Below are 12,077 nucleotides of genomic sequence, written 5' to 3'. Positions count from 1 at the left end.
TCCAAGCTACAGAGGAAAGCAGTTCTTTTCCAGAGATTCGCCTTCTCATGCCCGATCACTTCAAGTATCGGGATTATTGTGGGGAATCCCCTCTCTAGATGAGTTCAAGCATTTGCGACTTTGCTAAATTTCCTGAAGGAGGAATTGGGGAGATGCAAGCACTAGAGATGCTGTCAGAGCCGTTAAGCAGCCAATTTAATTTCTTCAAGATTTTGGCAGCTAAAGAATCTGAGGAAGGTGAATATCGATCTTAGCGATGATCAAAATCCACTGAAGATACAAAGGTGTGCATGAAAGCTATTTCATCTTCTCTATCACCTAGGCACAGATAATCTTCGTCCTTGATCTATCTAGAATTGTGATTGCAGCTTATTACTGGAAGAATGGTGCCCTGCTCCGCTTGGCCTCTAAAATTGGATGTTACAGTCAACCTTCCCGCGTGTTCCAAATTGGATGAGCTCCCTCGTCAACCTTAAGCAGTTACAGTTCGAATTGCAGAGGGTCAAGCATGAAGACCTCTGCATCCTTGGAGGCTTACCTGCTCTCCTAATTCAGACACTAATAGGTGAAATGGGATTCCCATGCTTGAGGAATTCTGCTTACAGCATGAACGGGGGGTTAGAAATCGAGAACCTCCCCTGCGGTTTCATGACCGCCACATGCAAGTGTGGAGCATATAAAGAAGATTGCACTGCACTCTTGAGGCCACAATGGCGCCCGTGGAGGGAGCACTCAGCACAAACCCCAGGTTCCCCATATAAGCTCTAATCTAACCTCATCATCAATGTACATACTTAGCTAATTCTTTGTGCCTATATATATAGTTCTCCTTTGTTGCCTGCTCAAGTGTTTTTCTTCAAGTGAAGTGAAGTACTAATTATTGAGTGACCGTTATTTATCTTTTTATTGGTCATTTTCCTCGAAGAAAACTGTCTGACAAGCTGTAAACCAATGAATTTTCGTGCCACTGTTCTAAACAGTTTCTCAAGCTAAACAACTCAGAAGCTCTTATCAGTTATACATAGTTTTGATAGTTTGACTTACCATCGCTTGTGGTCATTTGCAGTACTACTCACCGCAGATCGCTAGAGCACCAGCATCTCTTACACCTGTAGTCTGCACATTCTAAGCCTTCATCACCACATAAGTTGATTCAGAAACTTGTCTGCCCAATCAGCAAAGCACATATGGTGCACATGTCAAAAAAGGGGAGTTAGCAGCTGATGTATAACTTATATGTTAGAGCAAGTAATACTCTACATATGAAACCTAATGAATTTATTACATCATGGGAAGAGGAACTAGCAGGACTCCCACGAAAATAAAGTTCCAATTTTACTGTCTTTCATGAAACATATGTAGCCATAAATATGCATGACATGACAGAAAAAAAGGATGGACGCAATTTTCTCTGACCAAATTTCAACATCACTCTGTTCAAAAGATACTGCTATATTTCTGACCGCCGTTCAAATTATCAGGCATATTTTGGCTCATGTGCTCACAACCTTCTGGAAAACATGGAGGCAGATGTGTCGATTCCATGGTCAATCATTACGGTTTGATGGATAGCAACAGGCAGAGCCACAGAGGGTCACCAGCAACTGTCGTAACACGGTTAGTTTCAGCACCATTCATTTGTGTTAGTTATGCTGTTCATAAAGATCTCCTAGATAGCCGGAAGTGGCAACAGTTCTAGAAGAGTGTGAGAAAAAGCCAAGCATCATCCTTCCTCTCCATGCATGGGAATTCGTATTATGGTGCTATCCCAATATTGCATCAAAAGAACTTATTATTGCTCTTTTACAGTATAATGTGGTGCTGAATTGCTAGGAGAGCAAACTCAGCAAGAAACTTGCTAATTCATATTAGAGATTGAGATTTTCAGCCAACCAAGGATGAATGATGAAGCTATGAGCATGCTACCAAACTGTAGACTTCATTAGAGAATGATTACCATGGAAAAGAGCACACAAGTATGAAATTAAGAGCAGGTACCTAATACACCAGCAACGTTTATACATATATAATGTAATAAAACAGAGCAACACCCCAGTGTCATCTGAATAATGGTGGACTGTGAGTTGCACCAAAGATGTACAAACTGAAATAAAAGTATTGAATATGACACCAAAGATTTAAAACTGAGTTGTAAATGGCATGAGAAAATCACACAAACATGACTTTTATTGCCACTGCAAATTTTTCTCGTTGAATTGCTGTACAATAATACAATCAGACAGATCTAAATTTCTTCAAAAAATTGAAGAAACATCACCTCCCATGAGTCGAAAGTATTTAACACCCAAAAGTCCTAGTAAAACCACACAAAAATTGAACAGAAACAAGCAAGAATAATGATGCGAGCATCTGATAACTCAGTTTGTGTCTCTGTACCTGAAGACCAGTTCACAAGAAGAGAAGTTGGACAAGTTAATACTTATACGTCATTAAAGAGAGACAACCTTGTTTGCACATATTGTACATACTTCTCGATATATAGATAGAAATAAAATGGTCTATATGACCTTTGATCAGTTCACCAAAAAATATAGTTGATAACATATCCAATGGACTCGATGAATAATCATGTGACAGATATGTGGATCAATGTTCACCCAAAAATGGTCTATACTACATGTTTCCATTCAAATGTAAAGAAGAAAGGGAATATAGAAACTAACTTGCTGCTAGCAACTTCAGTGAGTCCACGGGCACAACGCCGTCATCATACCATGATCAGCGGTAAACATCATGGTTGGTGGCTATTGCCAAAGGTCTTCTCACATTATAAAGTGGTGAATATCTCGTATATGTCCATCATTAGAGCAGACAAGGAAAAAGGCGTTGAGATTAATTTATTAGGTCAAATCAAGACTGAAAAAACTAATATAATTTGCAGCTTAGTTGAGGCCAAATGCACAGCCCCATTGAAAAAGAAGGCAGCCATATAGAAACACAGATAGTCGTTCATCAGAATAGCGCACAGTCAGACATTTACTACGGGTACAAGTTCCTCCCAGAATTACTAGTAAGAGAAGTGACCTTCATTTTAGACGTACTGCAAATAGAAAAGATTGGGAGATGTGTCCGACAAACAAAAGTTCAGGCCTCGATTAGCAGTTCAGAGTATTTTTCAGGGAGTAACCCCTTATATTCTTGGCCTTTCCCCCCTGAAGCAAGTGGAAGCTTCAAGGGTGAACACCCTCTCATCAATTTTAGATAGATAAGTCCCAGCCCTGGGCACCTCCCCTTTCCGAAGTAAGCTTCTAACTATAGCATTTAGCATATGGGAGTCGGCAACACATCCATTCTTCTCCATAGAAAGGAATAGATCATCAGACTCTTGTAGAGAACCTTCTTCAATAAGTTTTTGTATCATTAAGCTATATGTAATAACGTCGGGCACTAATCCGTTGGCCCAGATACCATCAAACAAATCTTTGGTTTCTGCCTTCCTGCCACATTTAAGCAATGCACCAATCATAATATTAAAAGTGATAACACAAGGCTTAACCTTCCCGGCCAACATTTCCCTGGAAAAAACCAATGCATCATCTATCCTTCCATTCTTAGAGTAACCATCAATCAGTATGCTATATGTGATAACATCTGGTTTCAAGCCAATTGAGACCATATTGTCAAGTAACTTCCTTACTTCATCCATCTTACCAACGAACAAGTATCCACCTATCAGTGTGTTATAAGTACACACATCAGGCTTCACACCCATGTGTACCATCAGGTCGAAGAGATCCTGGGCTTCCATAACCCTTCCATTTTTGCAAAGGCGATCCATAATTGTGTTGAAGAACACTGTGTTGGGACAGATGCCGCGATCCAACATCTCAGAAAATAGTTCAGGAACCTTCTCCCATTTGCCACAAGAACAGAAACCACTAATAAGGGGGGTGAAAACAATGATACCAGGGAGTAATCCTTCAGTTATCATTTGATTGTATTGGGACATAGCATCATCCATTCGGCCAATACTAGAAAGCAAGTTTATTACCGCTCCATAGTTCGCAACATCAGGGTTCAATCCTTCCTGCCGCATTTTTGTAAATATATGCATTACCTCACCAACCGTTTCTTCTTGAGCATATGCAGATATGAGTATGTTGTAGACAAAATGATTTGGCGCCATGGGAGAGAGGGAGAGGTATGGTACAGGGCGATCCACGGCGGTGGGGGTGAGAAGAGGACGGTAGGATTCCCGCCAGAGGTTGCCAGGATCGGGCGCCAGAGGTGGCGGCGGCAAGGGGGAGGAGTGCAGCGCTAGGGTTCGCACGAGAGAGAGAGGGGTTGGGTGGGGTTCGCGCGAGAGAGGGGGGTTTTGCTGCCGTGGGATGGGATGGGTGGATGGATGGATGGACTGATGTTTGCCAAGTCATCGATCCAAGCCACAAGTGATTCCACCAATCAGAAATAAGCTTAGGTAGTTTTTTTTCTTTTGTTTCTCTTATAATTTTCACCCTCTAATTCAGGGTAAACATTCAACATATTAACCACTTATAGTTTGCTAAAATGAACCAATAGTGTGCACACGTGTATATCTTGGGATGACAAACAATGTTGATTTGGGGGATTTTCACTTTCATTGCACAAAAGAGCCATTTTCCATTTTTTGAGTGCCCAAAATGAGTTTTTTTGTTAAGGACCTACCATATATTTGTTGCAAAATTGGACCAAATCATTTTTTTAAAAACATTCGACCATATTTAATGCACAATTGACCTAATGGGTGGGTGTCAAAAGCTTTGATGCAACTCTCGTGAAACAGATAAATTTCTGCCAATTCAGTTGGAAGCGGGTCAAATTTGAACTACAACTACCTCATAGTTTGTTGTTTAATTTCTAGGTACATAAGTATCTATTTAATCAGAGAAACACCAAAAAAATCCAAGATTCAACCACTAGCTAGGAACGGTCATGCCCGCTGTTTTGACCGCATTTTGAAACGGGCATAAAAAATTCAAAAAAAAATTTGGAAAACATTCGCATTGTGTCATTACATATGACCAAGTTGTCAGGAAAAATAATAAAATTGTAATACGGCAATTATTTCAAAAAAATGTTTTTAGAAACGAGCTATCATGTGTGGAGATTAATGGCTTTCAAGCCATATGATCAATCTTATGGTCATATTCATGGCATAGTTTGTTCAAATGGTCTCATATTGTGCAAAAGGGTGCATCTTGGAATGGCAAATAATATTGCCTAAAGAAGTTTTCATTTTCTTTGGACGAAAAAACCATTTTACATTTTTCGAGTGCCCAAAAGGCGGGTTTTTTGTGAAGAACCTACCAAATAATTGTTGCAAAATTGGACCAACTCATTTTCTAAAATACTAGGCCATATTTAATGCACAATTGACCAAATGGTTGGGTGTAAAAAGTTTTGATCCACCTCTCGTGAGAAAGATAAATTTCCGCTGATTCAGTTGGAAGCGGGTCAAATTTGAACTGTAGCTGCCTTGTAGTTTGCTCTTTATTTTTTTCAAAAATCATTTATAGGTACATAAGTATCTATTTAATTAGAAAAACACCAAAAAATTTCCAAGATTCAACCACTAGCTAGGAACGGTCATTCCCACCATTTTGACCGTATTTTGAAACGACCATAAAAAATTCAAAAAATTGGCAAAACTTCGCATTGTGTCATTATATGTGGCCAAGTTCCCAGGAAAAATAACAAACTTGTAATACGACAATTATTTTAAAAAATTGTTCTCAGAAACGAGCTATCACGTGTGGAGATCAGTGACTTTCAAGCCAAATGATCAATCTTATGGCCACATTCATGGCATAGTTTGTTCAAATGATCTCATATTGTGCACAAGGGTGCATATTGGAATGGCAAACAATATTGCATAAGAAACTTTTCATTTTCTTTGGACGAAAAAACCATTTTCCATTTTTCGAGTGCCAAAAAGGAGGTTTTTTTTGTGAAGGACCTCCCAAATAATTGTTGCAAAATTGGACCAAATCATTTTTCTAAAATACTAGGACATATTTAATGCACAATTGACAAAATGTTTGGGCGTAAAAAGTTTTGATTCACCTCTTGTGAAAAAGACAAATTTCCGCCGATTCAGCAGGAAGCGGGTCAAATTTGAACTGCAGCTGCCTATAGTTTTCTATTTATTTTTTCCAAAAATCATTTCTAGTTACATAAGTACCTATTTAATCATAAATAAATGGTTTGGTGGCGATACGTCGAGGTTTGGGCGGTGGCCGAGGCCCCCAACTCTAGAGCGCGTAAACTCGCATGCCCGCCGCGTGGTCACCGCGTGACCATGGCGTTGCCTTGTGTTCTGGGCAGCCCAGGCATGTCTAGTGGGTTGGGCATCCCCAGGTAGGTGCTAGGAAGAAAATTACAACATAAGATTCTCAGGAGGAGACCGATTGATGCTCAAACATGAATTAGCAGACAAGTGTTTGATTAGCGGTACGGGAAATGTACATGGCTAATGGGCGTGAGTTTTGCTAAGGATGATCAGTTACTAAGAATACCGTCTTCACAAATTTTCAGCTCAAAAGGAGGAGCCTAGGTGGTACTTGCTTTGCAAAGTACCACACTGGACATAAATACGAATGTTGAAGCTGTGCTCAAAATAATGAATGGATTGAGGTGGCATTTGGTGGAGGATGGTTATTTGGGCATATGAAAGAACCGTAGAAAATGGATACTATTTGGACATGCCAAAGTGGTACTTCCTTCATAAAGTGTTGTTTTGAATAGAATAGGAAAATGAATATTGTTGAATTATTTTTGAACTAGGCAAGGAAGGTTTTGGAGCCCCCCCCCCCAACAGCTTTTGACCAATTAGTCTGAAATGGTCATAGATCTATGACCAATTCTTCCAGGGTCACTTACAGAAGGTCACTAATTGACATATTTCTTGTAGTGCTACAACCCTTTAATGCTAGCAAAATACAGTCATGTTATTCTAGAACTAGCTAGTTTGCTTTTGTTTGTGTGCACATTGTGTAGAATATATATCCATGCCATGGGAAATGCACTTTATCAGAGCACCTGGGTGCTACACTCAGGCCCGGTCCTGATGGGGGGACAGGGGGGCGACCGCCCCGGGCCCCCAGAACAGAGGGGCGCCCCAGGTACGTGCACTTAATATAGATTAAGCCTGTTAGAGAAGAAAAATAATGCAATGTTGTATGTGTTGTCGTGTTGAATCTGGCCTGGTCAAAATAGCAATTGGATATAACTGAACTGAACGTCCAAGATTCCAGCCCCCATCACGCGCGTATGAGTCGCACGATGCTCGCAGATGGCACGGGACAGAATGATTTCTCGCCTGATTGGTCTGATTGCCTTCTGTTTTACCTAATCCTAGATCACCTAGCGACGCCATCGCCTTTGACAACCGCATGGACTTATCCCTAAGCTTGACTCCATCACCTCTCGTCCTCGTAGCGCCTACAGCCGCTGCGGCCGCTAGGAACAGATTGAACAGCAGCGAGGAGGGCACGGGAACGGCCAGTGGCAATCGGCAGTCTCCGCTGTCCACGCGGCCACACACGAATCCAGCAGAAAAGGTAGCCTACAAGCCTATGCCTTAGTGATTTCTACAAAGTTACAGATCATGACCGTGTTATGATTATTACAATAGGACATTGACGATCGTCGACTGACTGGACACTGTTAAGTGACATATTATTGGGCTTTATGCACTTGTAATTTGTGAGCGCTCGACTTTACAATCGGTAAGATTTTATTAACTGATTTAGTATTTTTGTATGTTCCAGCTCGTTTTGAATTACCAATTATTTCTTTAAATTTCAGCACCTCATGTCACCTAGTAAAAGGCATGCATCCAGCAACTACAATTACTAGATGAGATTGATAATGATGCATCGCAGAATGTTGTAAGAAATTTCTAAGATGTGCATATGTAATTTGATATGAGTACTGCCTTTCAGTGCACATGAAATAATGTTTGGTACATCTCATATATAGACATATTGATTATTATGTCCCTGTTGATACTAAAGGGCCCCGAGTTCTAGATTCGCCCCGGGCCCCCGAAACCTCAGGACCGGCCCTGGCTACACTCCCTCTTTCTGTCCCACCATACAATTGATCAGAGCACATAGAGCTTGCAGATCTCTGTGGCGATATGTATCAGGAGTACATATCTGATGGAAACCATATATTCAGTGGAAGCATGGAAACTTGACCGTTGGATAAGGAGTGTACGTTGTGAGATGAAAAGATGGAGGAATCGCAAAAGAACCCCCGTAATCTTCCTATACCTCGGTACAACATCCCTGATGGAAGATGAGCCATCCCGTGCCTTTCCCCTTGGAGCTACCCCGATTCAATTTTTCCCCATCAACAACTAGGGTTAGGAGATGACACCTGCGGCCGGCGGCCGCAGCTAATTCCCTCTCTCCTCTCCGGCGGCTGGCCCATCGCGCCAACCCAGCACAACGCCCTCGTTCCGCGCAGGGCCGGCGACTGACGCGACTAATTCTTCATCGGCCTTCTCTCCTCTCCGGCAGCTGGCCCAGCGAGCCAATCGTCCTCTGGGCATTCCCCATCGGGTTGGTACTGGATCTAGGTCTGAAGGTATGGACCTTTCTATTACATTGTTCATCTTCTGTGTTATGTTTTGCCACGTTCTTCTTATCGTAGCTCAACTAGTGTTTTTATCTGTCGGTTGGGCTAGGTTTGCAAAGCAAAAGAGATGACAAGGTCGTGGGTTCTGGTTGTCTCCTCCAAGACTAGCACTTCTAGTTGGGATAGGTATGCAAAGCAAAGCAAATAGAGTAGGGGAGGGAATGAGGTAGTAGTATCTTGGCTGGAACTGCTGATTGCTGCTAACTCTACTGTCCAGATTTTGGTCTTCAAGAAGTTGGTAAAGACTAATGCATTGCATAAGTAAGTTTTATATTAATGCAGCAACATGGAGACCCCATCATGCTAATTTGACAATATTGTTTACCATATTGGTGGTTCTAGGCATATTTGTTACTGTATAGTTGTTAAATGAAGGAAACTATCAGGCTTAGTTTGGCAGCACAATTTTTACAAAACTGTGGTAATCCAAAACCGCAGTATTCCAATGCCTAGGCAAGAAATACTAAATGTTCTTGAAATTGTAGTTTTCCTCAGTTTTACCAAAAATATCAAGGTGTTTGGATGTTGTTTTACCATGGTTTTGACCAGCACAACTGGCATGAAATTGCTTAATTAATCTAACCTGGAGGTACATGATTGATCAAGGTTCACCAATCAACTAGATCAAAAGTAATTGTGACGACAGCTGGAAGAAAATGGATCCGAGAGCACAACTTAAGCAACCCAAAATGGCTAATAAGCAAGAGATATATTACAACTAATTTACCATATAACAGAATGAGGAGAAATCAAAGGTAGAGATCACATCTATTCTTATCTGGTCATGGATAGGGACATAAACAATTTCGTCTCATTTGGTTTAGAAAAAATGGGCCGGGACCTCTTTTCTAGACACACAAAAAAACCCCACGGTTTTGAGAATACTACAGGTTCTAAAACTTCAGCCTTACTTCTTGTAGACTTGTGTGTAGTATGATGGGCATAAGAAAGGAGTTGAAACTGGTTGAGCATAGAAAAATTGTAGAAATTATTTTAGCTGTCAGTTTCAATTTATATTGCAATTGATCGGTGAAGTGAGCTGAGATTAGGTACTGCTAACACTTGAATGTTCTTTCTAGCAGTTTATTTTATTCTATGTTATTCTGGAAGGCACATATTGGCTGGCTCCTATGAGAGTGTGCTTTCAACTTACAAACTGTATTTCTTCTCTTTGTGGAGTAATTATGGAATGCCACGGTGAAGTGAGCAAGGGACCACCTTTGGCTATTTGCAACTCCCAGTCTGATGCAGAATAAGCCATCCACACTAGACCAAGCCCGGAAATTGTATTTGCCACACAACAAAAATTGTATAGCGCACCTTTCTGTGTAAGTACTTGTCTAACTAATATGTGCATGCTTATAATTTCTTGTATTCCAGCATGTTAAACCATTGTGCTTTTCATCCACATTTCATGGCTCATCTTGTACCCCGGAGTGTGATGATGACATCAGGCCGGCCATAGGGATGACTTTTACAGATTTGAACGCAGCCAAGGATTTCTATGAAGCTTATGCACATCATGAGGTAGAATAAAAGGACTAAAGGGATATAAGGATAAGGGTGGAAAGCGAAGACAGAAAGACAAGAACAAGAACAAGGAAGTGCAGCAAACATGATGGCGGTACATTCCTCTGGACTTAGTTTGAGAATATTTCTAAAATTTTGCTTCCTAATAAATACACATGCACTGATGTATCTATGTTCATAGATTAGGATTAAAAATTGATTTAAAAAATTAGGTATAAATTCTTGCAATTTTCCTACTGCTTGACCAATTAATTTTTTTGTTTCAGATTGCTTGGTGGCCCTACCAACCTCTGCAAGTTTTTAGGACTAATAGTATTACATTATTATGTTCTTCTCTAGTGTAATGGAGCTATTAGCTATTGGCGCCGAACTTCTTCAAGTTGTTAGCTAGTGTACTGGAGGTATTATCTGTTGGGGCCGGGCATCTGCAAGTTGTTAGCTAGTGTACTAGAGCTATGTGTTCAATGACTGATGTATAAAGGTGTAGATTTGCCATCACTGTTAATGATGCATCTATTTTGTAACCGTGTATTGGAGTGTGGGCATTATTTAAGTGACTGAATCAGATGCATGAGTTTTGCTTTACTTAAATATATTCTAGGAAATTGTTTCAATTGCTGGAAATGTGCTATGTGAGGTGCATGAGTTCTTCAACTGGGCAATGGTTTTGGTTGTGGTTTCGTCATTTATCTGGGCAATGATTTTAGCTAATGTATTTTATTGTTTGTTCTACTTAAATTTACAAGGGAACTGGGTAGTACCCATCGTTCAATTTTTGTCTTCGTTCAATTTCACGCAATCAACACAAATAGGTGGGGACATGTGCCGAAGCCCCACACGTGACGGGGTAGCTAGCTGTAATACTTGTATGCGTCAGAGGTCGTGTGCAGAACAACATTGCTGGGGCGGGCGTTTTTCTGCAAAACTGCATGTAGCAGTTATGGATGGATCTAGTCCATACATACAAGATCCAACAGCCTGTGGTAAAGTTTCCAACCTTTCACTGAAGATGTGGTTTTCACCTAATATTGTCTCATGTATCAGTGTTGTTGATTGTCGTACACCCTCAATAAAATTAAGCCATTATATATTTTGACGCCAAGTAAATGCACGGTGGAAAATGTTGGCCATGCCTTTTTTGGTACTCTCGATTCCTATATAGTGTTGCTTAATTAGAGACCCAACAAATGTTGAAAATACCATCATCTAAAAAATTGGAGGCATTAATATGGTGGCCCTCTCATGCGTTATGCCATTTAATCATCTGTCCCTCCTTTTCTTATTGACGCTAGTTTGTCAAGAAGAACTATGTATCTTTAATTGTATTTCAGTGTTTTTTGTCCACAGTAAAGCCACACTAATATCACTCATAAATCACATAGCAGATTCAGTTGGTTGTGCACTTGAAACAAGTGACGTCGCAGAAAAAATGATGATGATTTTGTCACTTTGTTAATGTGGTTTTCATCCTCATCTAAAAACACATCTCTTATACCTCAATATGTTCAGAAAATGATCTACTATTAAGATGAAAGACCCAATAAGAAGTTCGATTCCTGAAGGATACTTTCATGGAGAAGGAAGATACGCAGTACATGAGTTAGGATAGAGGTGTTTTTACTGAGCTCGTGAATAGAAGTTTGATCCAACCTATGGAGACAGACAAGTTCATGATACAGGCTACCAAGGAGAGCGATTCTTTTCTAGAGATTCGCCTACTATTGTCTCATTCCCGATCACTTCAAGTATCTGGATTGTTGTGGGAAATCCCTTCTCTAGATGAGTTCAAATTTCCGGAAGGAGGAATTGGGGAGATGCAAGCTCTAGAGATGTTGAAACAGGTCAGAGCATTTTAAGCAGCCAATTTAATTTCTTCTATATTTTGGCCAGCTACAAAATCTGAG

General features: G+C 40.5%; 1 protein-coding gene across 1 annotated transcript; it reads right to left on the bottom strand.

Moving 5' to 3' along the window:
- Positions 1–3,151: 3,151 nt before the first annotated feature.
- LOC123129272 (protein Rf1, mitochondrial) lies at positions 3,152–3,982 on the bottom strand. Its single transcript, XM_044549502.1, has one exon. The coding sequence runs from the start codon at positions 3,980–3,982 to the stop codon at positions 3,152–3,154; it is 831 nt and encodes a 276-aa protein (XP_044405437.1).
- Between the last annotated feature and the right edge of the window lie 8,095 nt (positions 3,983–12,077).

Source organism: Triticum aestivum, chromosome 6A (assembly GCF_018294505.1).
Source record: "Triticum aestivum cultivar Chinese Spring chromosome 6A, IWGSC CS RefSeq v2.1, whole genome shotgun sequence".
Lineage (NCBI taxonomy): Eukaryota > Viridiplantae > Streptophyta > Magnoliopsida > Poales > Poaceae > Triticum > Triticum aestivum.
This window is presented reverse-complemented; position numbering and strand designations above follow the sequence as displayed.